Here is a 21,369-nt window from a genome sequence, read left to right as displayed (position 1 = left end):
AAAGAACTCTGAGTGTGGCAGATTTTACTTTTTGTGAAAGGAAATAACTAAATTTTCTAAATACGCCTAAGCAAGCATTAAATTCTCATTACCATAGATTGACGAATAAATTTGTTTCGACGCATAAAAATATTTTTAATTGCATGCGAAATAGTATTGGGTATATATTATATACACACATATGAAATTAGTATTTTTCACGGTGCCACAACTAATGAAAACTAAATTTAGCTGCCTTCACGTTCGGTATTTATCATGCCGCTGAATTATATCTGACATGAATTTGAGTAAATCAAGTAGCAGCTCAGCAGCACTGCTGCTAGCCATGTGCACGTGTGTGTGTGTGTTTGTATGTATGGCTGTGTGCCGTTTGGAAGCGGCAACAAATAAAAACCGCGTCAATAATTATGCGGCTAGTCGTACAATTAGTAATGGATCTGGTGCACATGGCGTATACGTATCCAAGCTAGAAATCATTGCTAATTTAAATTTATCGCTTGTCTTGTCGTCGCACATGCAAATCAATGGCGAATACCACACACTCACTCACACACACACACATACGCCGTATGGGTGAGTAAATGCAGGTATTTACATATTTACCTGTGGGTGTTCATAATATTTATTTATTTTAGCGCTATAATTGCACGTGTGTTTGGAATTGCGAAAGAGTGCGAAATAAATGGAAAATAATTGAAGGAAAAATATAAAAAAATAGGCTAAAACGTTAAATAAAATAAATACCTGTTGTTTTAAAATTGCTATTCAGCCGAAGCGCGATTTAATGGTATGGAAATAGTAAAAGTTCATTTGCCCAATGCGGCTTATAAAAACAACTCTAAAATTATTGAAAATTGAAATTATTGAATAGCAAGAATTTTGATAGAATCGCATTTCCGTTTTTAAAATATTCCACTTTTCATTGCAAACAGCTTTGGCGTTAAATATGCGCACACACAATATGACTAATGAAGTTGAAATGAGTTTTAGAAATATACCTCTATGAAATTGCGTGGCAGATCGTTTTATGAAACAGTTTTTGCTTACAGTTCTTCTTCTTTACTACCGCTTACGCGGTTATTGCTGAGTTAACAGCGCGTCAGTCGTTTCTTCTTTTCGCTATTTGGCCTCAATTCGGATACCAACGGCAGACAGATCCTTTTCCACCTAATTTTTCCAACGTAATGGAGGTCTTCCTCTTCCTCTGCTTCCACCGGCGGGTACTAAATTAAAAACCTTCAAAGCTGGAGTGTTCATCATCTCATGGGTCTCAGCTTGTTAAGGCAAACGGTTTTTAGTGGATAAGTTTATAGGAAGTCTGATTCGCCGATCAGTTTGCAGAAAAAAATATATAAAATAATTGCTCCGCACGAAGGAGAGAGTGGAGAGAGAACGTCACGGGCAACAGGCAACAGCAATAAGCCACGCTAAGTTGCTTTTGGGAGGCTACAACCTAGCAAGGTTTAGAGATATGATCAACAACCTCCTGCCGAGATATATTCCTCTCCTTGTCGTGCTCTATACTGGGCACTGTAGGGTCAAGAAACACTTGTCCAACATGCAGACTGCCGGTTTTGCGACATGGAATCGGAAAATCCTGAGCACCTCATTCTAGATGGCCCACAAATTTGTAGAATCAGGCTCAAGACCCTTAGATCCATCTACATGGACAGAGATCACATCACCTCCATCGCGCCAAGTAAGCTCTTGGTATTGTTCAGAGTGCTGGACCTATGTGACCATATGTGATAAAGGAGAGGCCATAATAGACCATAGGTCGCAGTGCAAAATTAATTTCTATCCATGAATTGTTCTTCTACAATTCCGGCCTTTTTCGACGAATTTTCTCACGCAAATGCGCTAATACGGTCAAATAGAACTCCTTATTGACCGTCTGTCCTTTCCGAATAAATTCATGATGTACTAAACCATGAATATCGACAAAAACAATAAGCATCACCTTGATTTTTGAATGGCTTTGGCGTGTGTTTTTAGTTTCGGCTGGTTTTTTCCCTCCATTTGATGATTATTGACTTGTTTGCATGTGAAACTCATAAACCCATGTCTTATCGGCAGTTATAATGCTCTCCATGAATGTGAGATCGGAATTCGCACGATCAAGCATGTCCAAAGAGACCTGTTTACGGTACTCTTTTTGAAAAAAATTCAGCTTTATCGGGACGAATCGAGCATGGACGCGTTTCATACCCAAACTAATCACCAAAATCATAAAATAATCAAAGATGTGCTGTCATATCTCTAACACTTGCCTGATGATTTTCAAGGACAGTCCCACCAACTTAGCAAATAAGTATATTTTTTTGAAACATTTTTTATTTGGGGAATTTAATAACAATTTGTGGGTGCGGGTCCAAGTGTATATGTACATATATTGCGATATTCGTAAAAAATATTTGTATCACCTCAAAATTAATGAGATTGCTAATTATTATTTATCTCAAATTATTTGAGCAATAAACAAATATATTCTAAAAATAATCCTTATTTCGGTTAATTATATTATTTTATAGCATTAAAATAAAATAAAAATTGCCATCAATCAATAAAATCATCATTTAGTTAAAATACTGTAAACAATTTCGTAAGGAGGCGGAAAAGTGTTAGACAAGCTTTGAAATCTGTTCAAGTTGCTAATTTAATTTAAGGGGGTATTCTGGTCTAGAAGCATGAATTTCAGGTAATTTTTAAAGTGTCGTAAAAAAAAGGCAATTAATATTTTTAGTATCCATTTTTTATTAGTTATTTGTTAATTTTAGAAGAGTACAGAAAAAAATTAAAAACTAAAAAAAGTAAACAATTTCAAAAATTATGAGCTGACGAACTGGGGGGGTCTCTAAAAATTTCCACGTGACCATACCCATGATTTCAACCCTCCTAGTTATCTGAAACCAAAAAAAAAAAAACAGATTATTATTCTAGAATAATATCGCAATGGCCGGAACTATGGAAAAGTGAGAAAAATTTTTTTTCACAAAATGGCGACTGCCTGAAAAAAAAGTTTTTTTGGATCACTTTTTCTGACTATTTCGAATTTTTTAAAAATAATAAAAATAAAAGTTTGGGGATGGGGCTAGTTCCAACCATAGACAAGTCTATAAAGAAGACTCTAATTTTAAAAATTTCAAGTAAATTGGTCTAGTAGAACCTGACAAATCGTGGGTATCGTTCCGAAAAAGTCAGTTTTGAGAAAAACCCGTTTAAAGTTTCGCGTAAAGTCTTTTGTTCGATTAGTTGCGGCCGAACCAGTTTGGATGCCGGGTCAGAAAAATGCCTATATCTCCGAAAATAATTTGAATTTTGAAAAATCCTCTTGTACACATATTCTTGAATAGTTAAACTTTGAAAATAAAAAAAAATCGATTGTTTTAAATTTCTAGACCAGAATATGCCTTGTAATTTTTGTTTAATTAAATTTTAATTTGAGTTGAATGTTTTATTTCAGAATAATTAGAAATAAATTTGGAGCAACTACACCTAAATACTATAACTTATTTATTACGAATATTGTTGCTGTACGAATAACATCAAAATTTCAAAATGACATTTACGCAATTAAATTGCTCAACAACTCATTAACTCATAGGAATCAGAAATTTTCAGCATGCGAATTCGCTGTCTTTCGAACTGATGACCCAAGCATTGGTCAAAATTGTTTACAGTTATTTATGTGAACATATTTCATATATACAGCATATATACAGCGGCGATTCTAGCTGCGCATACGCCGCAGAAATTGAAATACTATGTATTCATTTTATATCTAACACATTTGAATGAAAAATTTCCATTTCTTTGTTTTAAACATGAAAAGTCTGCTGATCTTACAGACGCCATAAATAATTTCCTACAATTCTGTTTTAATATTTTAATTTTCATATCGCAATTCTGAATGACGTTAATTAAACGTGAGCAATATTTATTGTCTATTTTCATTTATAAACAACAACATTTGTAGGCAAACGGGACACCTTTTATGACCAATTAACGGCATTTATTGCAATACTAGAAAAGCGAATTGTGAATAAGAATGACTGGCGAACAATTTAACGAGCTTGATGTATGCTTAAAGACTTTTCCAAGATCTCATGAATTTCCCGTAAGGTCATACCGGGTTTGCCAATAGGGATATGTTTCCTAAATGTGGTCTCAGACACTTTTAATACTGTATGTCATGATTTGTAATTTTATTTCATTGCATTCAGTAATGTTTACAATTTCATTAACAACAATCTTTACAAATTATTCGATTTTATTAACAAAATAATCGTTCTCCAATTGCAATGGTCGTAATAATCATCCACCTGTGCTCGCTATACGTCGAATTTTTGAAAATTTCAAGTTCACATTTTCTTTACATAATGTCCTAGTGCCAATAAGTCAAAACACAAGTCGAAGTAATGAAAATATTGCTGTCGTTCAGCCAAGTGTTTTTCAAGAGTCAAAACACAACCTGGCGGATTTTGAGAAAGGATTTGGGCTTGCATTCATATAAGATTGCTCTCACCCAACAACTGAAGCCAGTGGACCACCGTAAATGTCGGAAATTTGCTGATTTTGACTTGAAACAACCATAACGATTTTTTTAAGAATATCATCTTCTCCGATGAGGCTCACTTTCATAAAAATGGTCAGGTAAATAAACAAAACTGCCGATTATGGTGCGAAGAAAATCTACAAATTTCATGAATAATCCCTATATTCACATAAATTGTTAGTTTGGTGTAGTTTTTGGTTTGGTGGAACCATAGGTCCATACTTCTTTCGAAATGAAGCTAGTATGTGGTGTGGTTTTTGGTTTGGTGGAACCATAGGTCCATACTTCTTTCGAAATGAAGCTAGTGACACCGTTACTGTCATTAAAGACCGGTATAGCGATGATAACCAACTTTTTATGGCCACAATTGGAGGTTTATCTTGACAACTTCTGGTTCCAAAAAGACGGAGCTGCGTGCCACACAGCACCTGCAATAATTGAATTATTGCGAGAAAAGCTTGGGGATTTGATTATTTCAAGAAATTTTGACATTGAATGGCCTCCAAGAAGTATTCGTCCCAAATGCGGCAATTTTTCTTGTTTATATAGCCATTGAGCCAGAAAGTCCTCATCGCTGAACATAATTTGGCTCGAAAACGTCGTACCTTCTTGGAACTTTTCAAGAGACCATAGAGCGAGGCGATGTCGCCTGGGAAGGTCCACCGGTTTCAGTTCTTGCACAACCTGAATTTTGTACGCTTTAAATTTAATATCTCGATGTAAAATGCGCCAAGTCGTTTCATACGTAAGTCCGAGTTGCTCCAAACAGCGCCGAATCGACTTTCCTTCCTGCAAAATCTTAGCTACGGCTGCCATATTTTCTTCACTGCGTGTTGGACGTGGTCTATTCGGTCGAATATTATTAAATTTTGAATGCAGGGTCTCAAGATGGGTGACGGTGTTGCGAATGCTACCTTCAGTAGGTAAATTATGTTGACCATAAGTCAATCCAAGCGCGTGAATCACATTTTTACGGAATGTAAAATTTCGTAGTAAAGTTGAACAATTTGAAAAAAGTATCTCTACTTGGATCACCCGTTACAATACTGATCTTTTTATGGCGCCAAGAAATACGTGAAGCAAGTTTCATCAAACTATCTTCTGTCTTACACAGGTTACAGCTTGCACGGACAGACAGCAGACAACATCCTATATATTATAACCTTATACCTACCTCAATTAGTCTTAGGTGTTACGAAACAATCGCTAGGTGAACAAAACTACTTCTATTATACTCTCTATTGCAACATTTTGGAAAACCATCGGCTTCCACAGTGTGAACAAAGAAATATCATAAATCATAAAATAGATGTCCAAGCAACTTGAAGAAAGTAAAAATCCACTCTTCAATATTACTGTACATAATAATAGAAGCTGCTCTGCAATCGCTTTTGCAAATTATTCGTTAGACATTGTGACAAAAAAGCATCCGAAAATTGTAATTAAATTCCCGAGTAATTGATATTTCAAAAAAGTGTACTTTGCTAAGTTGGTAGGACTGTCTTTAATTACTATGTCAAATATGAGCGCGATCTGTCAACGGTTTGTTTACAGCAGCTGCTTAAGTCGGTGCACCTCAGTAATGCGTTGCGATTTTTATTTTTACAATGGATAAAATATCGAACAAAGAATTTGTCTAAAATTTTGTATTTCTAACCAAATTTCGTATGCGGAATCGGTGCGCATATTGAAAAAGGCTTACGGTGATTCGGTTTTATCAAAAACACAAGTTTATCAGTGGTACAAAGCCTACAAAGACGGTCGAAAGATCGTTGAAGATATGTCACGATCTGAACGACCATCGAAAATATTAAAAACGTGAAGGATATGGTGCTTGAAAATCGTCAGGCAAGTTTCAAAGAGATGGCAAGAGAGCTCGTGGACTGGAAAAACCGTTGGCATAAATGTATTACATCTGGTGGAGATTACTTTGAAGGCGACAAAATAAATATTGATGAAGAATTAAATATTTTGCGCTTCATTTACAATTTCCGGGTACTTTTTATCGCAATGTAAAAGCAAGTAGAAAGTATTTTACTTGCCATATCTGACGGCACTTAAATGTTAGTCATCATTGCCGGGCAGGCACAAAAGTAAATTAAGCTAAATACAGTAATTGAAAATGAATAGAATTATTTATTCGGAAAAGGTTAGGTAATGTATATATTTGCATTGAATTAGATATTACATATACTATGTAAAGTTATATTTAATGTCCTAGTTACTAAAAACAGTGTTCATGTTTCGATTATTTAATTTCTAAGCTTTGATATGACATACTCATCAAAAACAGTGCTCTCTATTTTTCTTGCTGAGTTCTGTTCTTTCTCCGTTTGTTTACATTCTTGTGCCTTCGCCGTTTGTAAGAGTGATTATTGAAATGTTTTCGTTATATGTCAGAAAAGTAAAGAAACAAAGCTACACGGATTTTGTGATGAACAGCTGATTGATATTTGACACATTTCAATATGTGGTATTTGAAGGAGAAGGCATGCTTACATATTTTCGTATAGTTAAAATATTTAATAATGTATTTAAAATTGTTTTTGAGCTATTAAACCATTTAAACTCAAAAACAGTCGTTCTTCCCTTTCGCTGTTTGGCGCCAATTGGAGATTCCAAGTGTAGCTAGGTCCTGGGTGCCAGGCCACAGCGGAATCGCGGGTAACTGCAAAGCTGATGAGCTAGCAAGGAAAGGCACCCTAGAATCGTTATCGGTAGGATGGGGACGGGTCGGTGCTCCCGCATCCTCCTGTGCTCTACTACTGGATAGCTGAGCCTCGCGGCTTCTTGGTCAACGCTGGGCCAGCGTTGGTACCTGCGCGGTCGCAAAAGCCTTCTGGCCCAATATAGATCGCAAGAGATCTAATGATCTCTTTGCCCTCAGTAAGGCCAGCCTCTCGTTAGTTATGGGGCTCTTGACGGGCCAATGCCCTATTGGCATACATGCTGTAAGACTGGGAATTCCACCGGACGCCGCATACAGAAGCTGTTTGGAAGAAGATGCGGTAGAAACTAGCCAGCACTTCCTTCTTGACTGCCCCGCTTTCGGGAGATCAAGACTTCAACATTTGGGGCGCATACCTTCAGACATCCCACCGAACTGGCGGGCGTAGAAATTAAGCGCCTTTGCAAATTTGTATTGGCTACGAGGCGTTTCGCCAATCTTTAAGTCCGAATACGGGAGTTCTATTTTCAATGGCTTCACAAAGGACTACATCTAGTCCACGTAGGTCCCAACCTAGGTCTTTCTCCACATGGTATTTTCAATGATGTGAAGGTCTTCCTTTTCGCGCGTACTGCGTCGAATATCAGAGCTAAGTAGTTTCACCCATTCGGAAATTTGACTTAGCCAGCGTAACGCTGTCTCTTAATCTCTGAAATATGTCAATGCCGACGTTTATCTCGTTGAGCTCACCGTTCCATCGAATGTGGTATTCGCCATTGCCAATGCGTAAGAGACCTTTCTCTCGGAAATTCATAACATCGACTCTTCAGATATTGTTATCGTCCATGCTTCTGCATCACAAAGCAAGGCAGGGATGATGAGCGACTTGTAGAGTTTGGATTTTGTTGATGTTAATATTGGTTCCAAGATAGACGAAATTATCTACGACTTCGATTGCTTTCTCTACTTTGGACAAAAAAATATGGTTCGAAGTAAAAAGTCAGTAGTACACTTTCATCTTGTCTCACACACAATATAAAACTGTAATTTCAAATTATATACAATTTCTTATGGAACATCTTACTTATGGAAGATCTGTTTTGGCGGCCTCTGACAGAGTCTGAGAAGCATTTGGCGAGACCAAAGTCGCTTATGATGTTTTACAGTCAATTTAGAAGCATTTGAAGAGCAGTATGGGTCGTGAAGTCCTGACTTTCGCTCAAATATGAACCACTCCTAACGCGAACAGCAATTTCAATGCATTCGCTTTCGTATGAAAGTTATCAAAAGAACAATTAGAACACATTTCGATTGTGCTAAGTGTTATACAGGAACGTAAACAAGACTTTTGAAATTGTAGAGCAACAAAACCGAATGGAATTCTATGACCGAATTTGCAATGCGTTGCACGTCCATATCACACATGCACCTATTCATACGTTAGCAGCAGACATGTATTTCGCAATGCGCTCTGTGTTGTATACTTTTTCGAAGGAGTGTTAACATTGCGCCCGTGTTATTGTGCACGGCCAAGAGCGCGCTTGTGCATGAAATTTCCGACATTGCGTCGAGTTTGCCGACTTCGCTGACATTGACACTGATCAAATTGATAGCTCCACTGTCGGTGGCTATTTTTAGTCTACAGGCGATTCATTTGCTTACGCGCTCGTACGGGTATATACGAATATGCAAATGTGTTCGTACTTTGAAGTGCCATTGTGGAGGAAGTTGTGGGCCCCGCTCGCTTTGTATACTGCTTCTTGTGCGTGGTTGGCGGTGAGTGGTTCTGGCTGTTCAAGGAAATGTTGCATGCGACAAGCATGTGAAGTGGTATACCGAATATTGACGATTTCGCTTTGCATTTGAGCCGAGAGGTGAATTACCTTATAGGAGTGGTGTTTTCGCGGTTGAGGTTGTGGGTGCGTTTGAGGTTCTAATTCGGCTAATTCATTCGCGTTTGTCTGTCTCTAAGGCGAGCAAATGCCTCTTTTTGATGAAATGCGTCTGCTAAAAGCTGCTCATCTGCCTTCTAGTTTTCCAGACTTGCTTTTATTCCTTGAATGGCGTGCGTGCTTGCGATTTAGCGCATCGCTTTCTAAGCGTACATTCACCCCCTCATAGATTTGCTATAGTTTAGTGTCATCGCCAAGATTTGCATTTGCGTGAAGTGCTATGATTTGAAGAAATCTAGCGTGCTGCTAATGTGTTTTCTAAAAGCAAAAGCGAATGAATGATAGTGATTAGTAGTGAGCCGTTCTTCATTTTTGTCATCCGATATTATATTACTTATGTATACATTTGCCTATCTAATTTACCATGTGTAACCAAAACTTGATTTCTGCAACCTATATAACGGAGTCGTATTTTGAATCGCTGTTTATCATCACCAACCATCTGGTATAAAATTCCTAAAAATAAATTTTGTATACCCTCGCAACATGTTGCTAAAGAATATAACAGTTTTGTTCACCTAACTAATGTTTGTATCACCTAAAACTAATCGAGATTGATATGGAGAACACAGGATCTAAGTAGAATGACATTTTGCTTGAAAGTAGACATGGCTCGCCCCTTTAATGGGTAAATTAACGCTGTAGCTTACTCAACCGAACTTTCTGAGAAAAATCCCTTATTTGTTTCTAAAACTGTAGGTAAAATCAGACAATAATCACGCCCATTCTCCCACATAATGGTTAAGTTGAAAACTAGTAAATGTGCGATAGTTCACTAAATAATTAATTTATCTCCGCAACTACTCGACCATTTTCAACCAAATGTGGCGTGTAAGTTTATACAAACATTCCTATTATACATTGTAAGTACTCGGGAATTGTAAATAAAATGTAAAATATTTAATTAATATTTATTTGGTCGCCTCGAAACTAACCAGATACACTTATGCCACCGATTTTTCCAGTCCTCGAAACACTTTTCATAAGCACTTTTTGCGATGGTCTTCAACTCCTTTTGTGAATTTCGATCGACTGAAAATGCGTTCCATTACGATGATTGTTGACTTGTTTGCATGTCTCAGGTCTCATCGGCAGTTATAATGCTCTCCATGAATATTACAAAGGTTGCGGATTCGGCTAAATGTAAACAAACGGTTCATTGACCTTCTAAAATGTAAACAAAAGAGTCATTGATCTCGAAAAATTGCAATCAAAAAAGTTTTTGGTCTCATAATGTAAACTACGGATAAGCAACGGTTTTTGGCTTGGCTAAATGTAAACAAAGGTTGTGAACTTGGCTAACAAACAAAAAGATCATTGAACTTCTAAACCGTAAACAAAGGAGTCATTGACCTCAGCAAAAAGTAAACAAGAAACGTAATTTATTTGCATAAAACTAAGCGATGACTGAGAAATCGTTACTTTCAGTACAATGGACACTGTATAAAATGCCATAATTAGATGATAACCATGCCTACTTTCAATATAACAAAATTTTCCAAATAACACTTAACAGTTACAAATCAAGCATCAATGATGTTATCAGACTAAAACTTTGCACAAATAGTATCCTCAAGGTATTTAAACTTATGCCCACAAATTTTCGAAATTTTGGACTATAATTTTTCGACATGATTTTCGACCAAATATGTTGAACCTAGTGCATATGGCTGATTTTTTACCGAACACATATCGGACGCAATCAGTGAGGCTAGACTTTGAAACTCTGTGAGAATATATTTTTGATGTCTGCATGTGCTTGTGCGAAAATTGGTAAAATCAGGATAAAAGCCCTCATATACATAACAAAAATATTTTCGAACTTCCGATTAGTTTTATACCGAATCTATCGGTTAGTATGTAAGAAATATTAATAAAAATTCAGAAAAAATTTCATTATAAAAACAGCTTATCTTCTTGCCTAAGCAGAATGAATCAATACAATATTTTCCGTTGTCCCTGTATACCAAATATTCGGATATTCAAACATCTGCTTGTCTTTATAATCTTTATATTAGTCAATCTGTAAATTTTCCTACTGAAATTCAGAGCATCTTTTTCTGATTAGAAAGTGTCGTAAAACCAAAACTGGATAAAATCGGGTCAAAATATTCGTTAGCTCTTATGTACCTTATATAAGAAAATTGATAAGAGTTATATAGCAACATTAAGCTGAAGAGTGGCTTTTTTCCGTATAAATTGTGATAAGCATGGACGATGACAACATCTGATGAGTCGGTGTTACGAGTTTTCGAGAATCAGATTTAAGATTTAAACATTTTGTTGATAAAAAACTACAAAAATCCCCTGTTTTATTTGTCTAAATTTAGTTTGCCTCTTAAACTACGACTAAGTTCGTAATGTTTGGTCTAGTTATAGTACAAATCCTAGATCTCTAAAGAAGCTCATATCCATTACTTCCTCGGCTGTTTGGTTGATGCTGATTGGTTGAACATATTTGAGAAGTTGAGTAAAGTTTTCAATCTTCGGTTATCGAAGAGACTGATCTATCCGAAACAAGAAGAACAGTTAGAATTTGTTTCTGAAATTGGCGGCGCATTTGAGTCGAAGACCAAGGATCGATTCAAATTTAGTCCTATTTTGATGCCCTGCGTATTGTTGTTGTTGCTTTAGTGGAGGAACAAAATTTCCTAAAATATTTTGCGCAATAACCAGTTTCTATTCTACTCTTTTTGAAATCAATTGAAAGTTCGCCAAGACCAGCTTGACATATTTCTTCAATTAACTAATTAAGTTAGGTTTAAGTTAGCTTAAATGGTCAATCCTAATAGGGATCTCCGTTAGGCATCTTAGAACGTTGTGTACCTAGAACTACTATAAAATTGATAGTAAAGACCCTCATAAATCGACAAAGAACTTTGAGCCGATCACAAATTTGTTGAGAGGGCCACTCGATTAACTGGAGTTCTATCAAAGTTTTTCAAAATACCAAACACATGAACGAACATACATAGGGTATACAATTTAAACTACGTATACTTCTGTGTAGTTGTTGTTAATTAAATGTTAATTATACGCAAATTTGCAGCCCAACCAAAGGGTATAATGCCGATCTGAAACCCATCAACCCATAAACCTATCAACCTGGAATAAACGTGTAAGAAGTTTTTCAAAAGTAAAGCAATGAAAAAGAACTGAATATACAAAAGACACACATACGTATATACATATGTTCAAAATACGTTTGTATTGCAGAACAAATAAAACTAAAAAAGTCAAAACGTGATGCGCCAAACAAAGCAGAAATAGTTTTACGGCTGCTCTTAAAGGTAGGCGTAGCATGCATGTGCCCAGTCAAAACCAAGAGTCAAGTGCCTGGAAATGTGCCCATTGGGTGCGGCAACAGATACGTGTGCAAACGCCACCCTGTGACTAGCGCTTTTCCTTTACTCGAATCGCTGGGTGTTTTGATTTCGAGGGCAGTTCGCGTGGCTCGTGTCAACTGCTAATCCTATTGAAGCCATTAAGAGGCATTGAGATTGTGGAATTAATTAGCCAAATGCGAGCCGCTTATTTTAGTCGAAGGCTAAATACACATACATATGTGCATAGGTATGTGTTTGTATGAATATGTGGTAAAAAGAATTGAGTCACGTGTTTAATACGGCTTTGCTGTGGGTGAATAGAATAGCCTCCACGCATGTTAGTAAAGCATAACTTTTTTTAAGTATTTAAGTATAACGAGTAAGGAGAGCTAAGTTCGAACATAACCGAACATTTTATACTATTGCAACTTGCAAGGATTAAACGCAGGGAAGTACCTTCAGGTACATAAGGCTTGTAAGTTATATGGGGTCCAGTGCGAACTTTCAACCGATTTTACTCATTATAAGCACAAATATGCACCGTTATAAGAAAAATACGCTCTCTTAGTTTTATTAAGATAACTCACATATTGGCCGATACGAGTATATGCGGTAAAAAGTCAACCGGAGCTTTGAAAACCTTTATATTAGGTACATACTATATGGGGGCTAAGGAAAGTACATATTAACCCGATTCAACCAATTTTTCAATTATATACATATTTCACACATTTGCAGATATTTTCAGTAAAAAACAAGTAAGGAAGGGCTAAGTTCGGGTGTCACCGAACATTTTATAGTCTCGCATGATAAAGTGATAATCGAGATTTCATTATCCGTCATTTACATATTTTTCAAATACCTCGTTTTTGTAAAGTTTTATTCCGCTATCATCATTGGTTCCTAATGTATATATTATATAGAGAAGGCATCAGATGGAATTCAAAATAGCGTTATATTGGAAGAAGGCGTGGTTATGAACCGATTTCATCCATATTTCGTACATGTCATCAGGGTGTTAAGAAAATATTATATACCGAATTTCATTGAAATCGGTGAAGTAGTTCCTGAGATATGGTTTTTGGTCCATAAGTGGGCGACGCCACGCCCATTTTCAATTTTTAAACAAAGCCTGGATGCAGCTTCCTTTCTGCCATTTTTTCCGTAAAATTTAGTGTTTCTGACGTTTTTTGTTAGTCGGTTAACGCACTTTTAGTGATTTTCAACATAACCTTTGTATGGGAGGTGGGCGTGGTTATTATCCGATTTCTTCCATTTTTGAACTGTATATGGAAATGCCTGAAGGAAACGACTCTGTAGAGTTTGGTTGACATAGCTATAGTAGTTTCCGAGATATGTACAAAAAACTTAGTAGGAGGCGGGGCCACGCCCACTTTTCCAAAAAAATTGCGTCCAAATATGCCCCTCCCTAATGCGATCCTTTGTGCCAAATTTCACTTTAATGTCTTTATTTATGGCTTAGTTATGACACTTTATAGGTTTTCGGTTTCCGCCAATTTGTGGGCGTGGCAGTGGGCCGATTTTGCCCATCTTCGAACATAACCTTCTTATGGAGCCAAGAAATACGTGTACCAAGTTTCATCATGATATCTCAATTTTTATTCAAGTTACAGCTTGCACGGACGGACGGACGGATGGACAGACAGACCCTGGTCAATTTGGTATATATAATGTATATGTAGATTAAATAAAGGGCGGGGCCACGCCCACTTTTTCAAATATTTTTGCACATAGATGCCCTACTGCGAACCCTTTTCAATTTTTCTCAATTTTTACTCAAGTTACCGCTTGCACGGACGAACAGACAGACAGATACCGGATTTTAACTCGTCTCGTAATCGTGACCATTTATCTCGCTCAGTTTTACAACTATTAGGTGAACAAAACTATTATACTCTGTAGCAAGATGCTGCAAGAGTATAAAAACAGCAAAAGTGCTAAAGACCTACTTACCCAAATAATTATATTCACAAATACATATAAAATAAATATGTTTAGCCGAAACAACGAATTCCATATAAAGAAGCCATAGATTTGCAGTTGATTTCTGATTGACCTTTCTCGGTCCATTTGCAGAGATATTCAAATTGGCAAACGTTTGTTCTTAATTCGTTGCGCAGCGCCATTGGATTCGCATGTCAATAAACTGGATGGATGTTCCAGCTACGCTGCAAAACACGTTCGCACACGCGCTGATTGATGGATTGTGGCGAGTGAAAGTTGGGAGATGACGCTTGTGAGATCATCGGCGAAAAGTACGTTTTAGCTTTTCAAAAGACAAAAGCTTTGCAATTTTGCTTTTTATTTTTTGGTAGTCATTGACTTGTTGAATTGGTTGAAGAGTTGTCTAAAATATCATTGTTTTCTCCACACGAAGTTGAAGCAGAGATTAATTACTGTACTTTTGTGCTTTATTGCTTCTTTCAGGGCGTGAAGCAGCACACTACAATATGCATAACACTTTTCGTCGTTCATTCCGCTTTAAATTCGTGTAATTATTTTTTATATAATTTTTAGTTAGATAAAAAAGTAATTTTGTAATAAAACTGCTCATCCAATGGAATGTATTTTTTCTGTCGGTTATCTCGTGTTAAGTTGGATAGCATACAAAGTGAAATTCGAGTCCTCAAGTTATGTAATAGTAGCCATATCCGAATATCAATATAAATAATACTTATTAGGTATACATCGATAGCCAAGCGACAATTAATTGCACAACGCATTACGTCAGATAATGTCTTTAGAAGTGGGGAGGCAGTAAATTTAGTGGCTATCTGGAGAGTGACTGCATATATGCTGGGTTCCAGGCCCCAAAAAAATGAATAGCTGGTGAGATTGTCAGAAGTGCCATTCTTCTTTGGTAACTAGTGCAGGAATTATGTAAGTCATGTAAACGTTAAACAATGACATTTCCGAAAGGATTGGCAGACTGATCAAGGTGAGATGAATTGACTTAGGGGGATGCAGGGTGCTGAAGGAAAACATGTAAGCTTTTTCATGGTCTCTAAAGAACTGTAGGACGGTTATTGGCCTTATAAAAGGTCACAATGGCATCACATACGACTCGGATGGGCATAAGTGCAGGGAAGTAGGCTTGAGAGAGGCCTTTCTTCTATGCTTCTGTTCAGCATTAGCTCGTATTCATCCTAGTTATCTGGGAGCTTATCGAAAGTATCAAAATAAGATATCAAGTCAGGTTTGCAAAAAGCATTAATTGACTAAACGAAGTATACGAAAGTGACATCAAATTAGATATCAAAGTCGATTATGTTGAAAATCACTAAAAGACGTTAACCGACTATACAAAAAACGTCAGAAAAACTAAATTTTACGGAAGAAGTGGCAGAAGGAAGCTGCACCCAGGTTTTTTTAAAAATTGAAAATGGGCGTGGCCTCGCCCACTTATGGACCAAAAATCATATCTCAGGAACTACTACACCTAATGACATGCACGAAATATGGGTGAAACCGGTTCACAACCACGCCTTCTTCCAATATAACGCTATTTTGAATTCCATCTGATGCCTTTTCTCTATAATACGAGTATAAACATTAGGAACCAATGATGATAGCGGAATAAAACTTTACAAAAATACGGTATTTGAAAAATATGTAAATGACGTATAATGAAATCTCGATTATCACTTTATCATGCGAGAGTATAAAATGTTCGGTGACACCCGAACTTAGCCCTTCCTTACTTGTTAGAGATATATTCTTTCTGAAATTCATTATGATTTCTCACATAATGATCAATAGATGCGGTATTAAGTCAACTGGAAGTTCGAAAATTTTTAAATAAGGTATATGGTGGCTAAATAAAAGAAATATTGACGAAATTTTACTGATTTTTTTCAACACAATGGTGGGAATCTTTCCTTAACATCATGGTTGAGAAGAATTTTACTGTTAGTAGTTTTCAACATATCCGTTATATTTCCGGTTATTATATCTACCCATTTTAACAGTGTTAGAAGAAGTACTAAAATGGCTTCCTCTTAGCAAGTTTGGTTTATTTGGCATTAGCGGTTTAGACTATGTAAACATTAAACCATTTAGGGGCGGTGCTACGCCTATTTTTAAACAATTTTTAGCCCTCAAGTGTCTCTCACCACTGTAATCCTCCGTACAAAATTATAGCTTTGTATCTTAATGAATGTATCCCATTTGTGTCAGGAAACGTAACATGTCATATGTGTCAGGTTTCTCCAAGATATCAAAATTTTTACTCAAGTTATCGCTCAAACAGACAGCCAGCTACCCGGATTTCAACACATCTCGTCATGCTGATAATTTAATTATATATAGAACACTATATACCTGCATAATGTTAAGTGATACAAACAACCGTTAGGTGAACAAAACAATTTGTCTCAGTAGCAACATGTTACAGGAATATAAAAATGATACTTTATTATTAAGAACCAATAAATATCAACAAGTGATTATTTTGATTAAACTCTTGAATATCTATGTATGAACTACAAGCCTAAATTCAATGAAACTTCTCTGCATTCCTCTGCGCTGTCCTTTGATTGCCTCTTGTCACATGTGTGTTTTTGTTGACATGTGACTACAAAATACACGTGCAGTAGCTGGCTTGATGCACAATGCGCGTTAGGTGTTTCATCGGCTTTCGCCTTCTACTATAAGGGTCGTCTTAACGCTAACTGCCGAATAGTAAATTCTAAGTAATTCGAAAAGGAACGAGTGCTGATAAAAATTTCTGCTCCTTCGCAATGGAAATGTACTGTAGTAAACCTTAGAAACTGGTCAATTCATAGAGTAGACGGATTAATAACTGATGACCTTCAAAATTGTTAATAATTATCTGCAGTTTTCGTTGAGGTCCGTTAAACATTTGACAAGGTCTGGCTCGTACAAAGGACTAATTAAACAATTTAAGTGCGTAACTTACTACTTACTGCCGAAGTCATACTTGCATAATCGGACGTTTTTCATTAGGTGTCGTGGTGCTGAGTCGGATCTAAGACCCACACGCTCTGGTTTACCTCAAGGCAGTATACTGCGCCTTTGCTCTACATTATCTATACCGTAGATCTCCCAGACTGTAATGTCCAAGGAAGTGGTGTATAACTTCAGCCTTGAAATATAGTATGCTCAGAAGTGGCCTAATTTACTTAAGGCTAGTTGCTACCAATAAACACAAATAATACCTTCAGATCTTTAGTAATATCGGAATGAGATTCAGTTTATTTTGAGCTGAAGTATTCGTCAATGCCTTTTGCTACTTTTATGAGCGACTTGAGATCTAATTTTGATACTTCACCTAGCCCATTGCGCTGCGAAGCTCCTAGGTATCTAAGACGAGTTGTGGATAATGCTTTATAGAGGCATAGAAGGTGTTCAGGCGTCTCTCTCATGCCTACTTTCTTGCGCTTTCTGTATGTATCATCGCTATTTCTGCCTATCCGACTCGCAAGTAATGTTAGTAGGTTTTTACCTGTCATTAGGTCAAAAACCGTCCCTTGGAAGTCGTGTGAGCAAAAGGTCACTGACATATAATCTTGGTCATTGTGCATTTCCTTAAGGCATTACATCTCATTCTGTTACGTCCGTCAGACCTTTCGGAAATTTCATTTTAGCTACAAATATATCGTTTTTAGTAACTTCCGTACATATTTCCTGCACTGGTTAGGTAGTCAGACAAATAGAACCTTTGACATTCTCTGAAGCTTTTTCAGTTTCCGGAATTTCCTTGTGGCTTGCAATTCAATATATATGCAGTCGTTTTTCGTCAGACACTAAATCTCGTCTCCCTGCTTCTAAGGACATTCTCTGACGTAATACGATGCGAGATTATTGCCTTAAAGGCCGCCTGGTTATCGACGTATATGTTGAGCTTCTTTATCCTGTTTCCTGCATCGTTAGCTATCTCAGCCGCTTTCCTGACTGGAAGGACTTTTCCTTCGAAGATACTCAGTATTTCGGAAGCTTGAAGGGTTACCTAAGAGCTTTCGCAAAGTGGACGGTTAAAGCCGAACCGAGCGAGTTTTCCATTTACGCAACACGCGCATTCAGCGGCCACTCATTAAGCCATTTTTGATCCATCTGTGTATATGTTGTTGGTCTCATCTTAATTTAAGTATGTAGAATACTTTAAAAAAAAAATTTGTTATTAGAGGCCATCTTCTTCTTTATTGGCGTAGACACCGCGACGATGGAGCCATGTGTAGAAGTGCGTGAGTAAGTGAGGAAAGTTCTCTGAGTGTCATTCAGCTGGGAGTGGCCAGAAATCTTTCTTTTACATATGGCTCAAGCACCTTACGACTTCCGGTCTTAGACCAAGTACCCTGGCAAAAAAGTCTATTTGAAGGCGAGCTAAAGTGAGAAGGCGAAACATCCTTTCCCAGAGTAGCGCGCTGGGTTTCGGACCCGCCACGTAAAAAACAACCAAGTGAAACCTCGGATGATTTCTGCTATCAACTCACAAAATGTAGTTCTACCAAAGCGTTATCAAAAAAATTGCTCCACCCTAAAGTAGTCTTACTAAATTTGTAAATACATACTGCATACGCCTTTATGTCTGCGTAAGCAAACACTGAAGAGTGTGCACCACAACGCGGCTTTTAAAGTAGGGCTTCGACACTTCGTCAAGCGACGAGCTACCGCAGCTCATCACAGCTGTTCGATTCATTCAGTTGACATTCAAGTGGTAATCAAAGCTGACGAATTTGCTCCAGTCAAAAGCTCTCTAGAGTGAATCTTTTCGTGTCGGCTAACGTGTGGTGTCTACAAACTATTTACTACTCAGCGGCTCACGTTTCTTTGTTAAAAGAGAATTTTGCTTTGACGAAAGCACGCTTTGCGAACAGCTGTTCGATCGGTGACTCCGTTGTCACTTTCGGCTAATTTATGCTAATTGACGTTTTTTTAGTCGGATTTTGTTCAAATTGTAGCAAATATACATACTTAGCTTTTTGGTGGCATGAGATAATAATTCATACTTCGTGTCTTGGCGCGTCTGTGAGTGAGTGCAACATATCTTATCGCGTACGCAGACAGACAAGTGAGACATATATAATTATATGACATACATGTTTTCGTATATATAGTATACACAGCGCTTATCAGTAGATACTTGTATGGAGTACACATAAAATTTGCAAAAAATCGGTTCTTTATTTGAAACGTTAGTGTCGATTTTAAAACACTGCCTAGTAGATACATATTTACACATGTACACATATGTTTTCGTATATATATTTGTGTACATAAACAATGATGATTGTGAAGCATTGACGACTGCAGTTGTTGAAAATGAGTCAAATTGAAGTGGTAAACAGCGCTTATCAGTAGATACTTGTATGTATGTGTGCTTATATATACTATATATATATAAATGTATAGAAGTATACATATATTTCATGATTAAAAACACTGAAGCGCTTCAAAATTCAGTCGTATTTTGTATAACAAGGCGTTTTTTCCCCTTCCTTCATACAAACATATAAAAATTGAACATGAAAAAAAGTGAAATAAAACAAAATAAAAAATAATTGCAAAAAAATATATAAATTACTTAACAATTAGTTGCGCTCAAACGACTGATATAAACGGTTGTCGTGCAATTTGACTGACTTCGTTGGCCTCCGTATTTGCAAGTTGCGCGCTTCAACGAATCGCTTGCCGTTAGCAACTCAGTTGCGTTTTGAAACCGGCCGCTTAACAAACTGTCGAAGTGAAGTCTACGCTGTCGTTGAAACGCGCGCGTAAATAATAAATAATAGTTATAAAAGTCCAACTCAGTTTACCAAAATGCGTCTTCCCTCGTGCATTGAGAGCGCCAAGCCGCAACTCCTCAAGAAGATTCCTAAAATTAAATTGTGCGATGAATTCGCCATACAACCGATACTGATTCGAAAACAACCGAAATTTTTGACGCGTGAACGTCACATGGCCATTCGCCGTAAGAAATCAAAGGCTCTACTTTTTGGTAAACAAACTGAAAACAAGAACAACATCAACAATCAACGCAAGCAAAACAAAGCGCATGAAAATCATATGATAACAAGGTAAGTGAGTGGTGTGCTCTCTTACAGCTCTCTTTGCATTGCCGTTGCGTTACAACTAAGCAGGTATGCGTAGGTACAGTGGCGTGCAAAATGGTAGTAGTAGTAGTTAAGCGTAGACGTGTGTGTCGAAATAGTAAAATTTAAACAAGAAAAGAGGTGTACTTAGGTTCATAAATCATCAGAAGTGCGTTGCGATTTTTACAATGAAAAAAAAAATATCGAACAAAGAATTTGTCTCAAAGTTTGTATGTATTTCTAATCAAATTTCGTGTATGGAATCATTGCGAATGTTGGAAAAGGCTCACGATGATTCAGTTTATCAAAAACACAAGCCTACGACTGGTACAAAGCCTTCAAAGGCGGTCGAGAGAACGTTGAATATACATATGCCTCGTTCTGGACGACCTTCGACCTCTTCAACTGATGAAAATAATAAAAAAGTAAAGCATATGGTGCTTGAAAATCCTCAGGCAAGTGTTAGAGAGATGGCAAGAGAGCTCGACCTCTCGCGAGTCCGTTCTTGCTGGACTCGTCGCGATACCAGATTTGGCCCCGTATCATTTTCTTTCCCCCAAACTGAAATTGCCGTTCTGTGAAACCCGTTTTCAGTCGATCGAAGAGATAAAATGAAATTCGCTGAAGGAACTGAAGGCCAACTCAAAAAGTGCTTATGAAAAGTGTTTCGAGAACTAGAAAAATCGTTATTATATACTATTTTAATCAGATATCAGCGCTTCCGAAAAATGAGCAGCTTCTTATTGAGAAAATATCGTGTGAAAAAGTTCAGAGTGATATCGCCAATTAAGAAGAA

General features: G+C 37.1%; 1 protein-coding gene across 2 annotated transcripts in view; it reads left to right on the top strand.

The window, feature by feature from the left end:
- Positions 1-21,369, top strand: part of LOC126762990 (four and a half LIM domains protein 2) — a 253,696-nt gene that overhangs the window by 88,350 nt on the left and 143,977 nt on the right. Inside the window, exon 1 of one of the 2 annotated variants that reach the window (XM_050480120.1) lies at positions 19,895-20,558. The exons of the other annotated variant lie outside the window; for it this stretch is intronic. Within the exon in view, the coding sequence (XP_050336077.1) occupies positions 20,302-20,558 (257 nt within the window). The 5' untranslated portion in view covers positions 19,895-20,301. Of the gene's footprint in view, positions 1-19,894; positions 20,559-21,369 lie in introns of those variants that run through there. 2 annotated transcript variants of the gene reach the window in all.

Source organism: Bactrocera neohumeralis, chromosome 6 (genome assembly GCF_024586455.1).
Source record: "Bactrocera neohumeralis isolate Rockhampton chromosome 6, APGP_CSIRO_Bneo_wtdbg2-racon-allhic-juicebox.fasta_v2, whole genome shotgun sequence".
Taxonomy (NCBI): domain Eukaryota; kingdom Metazoa; phylum Arthropoda; class Insecta; order Diptera; family Tephritidae; genus Bactrocera; species Bactrocera neohumeralis.
The sequence above is the reverse complement of the archived record's forward strand: the minus strand, read 5'-3'. Positions and strand labels throughout refer to the sequence as shown.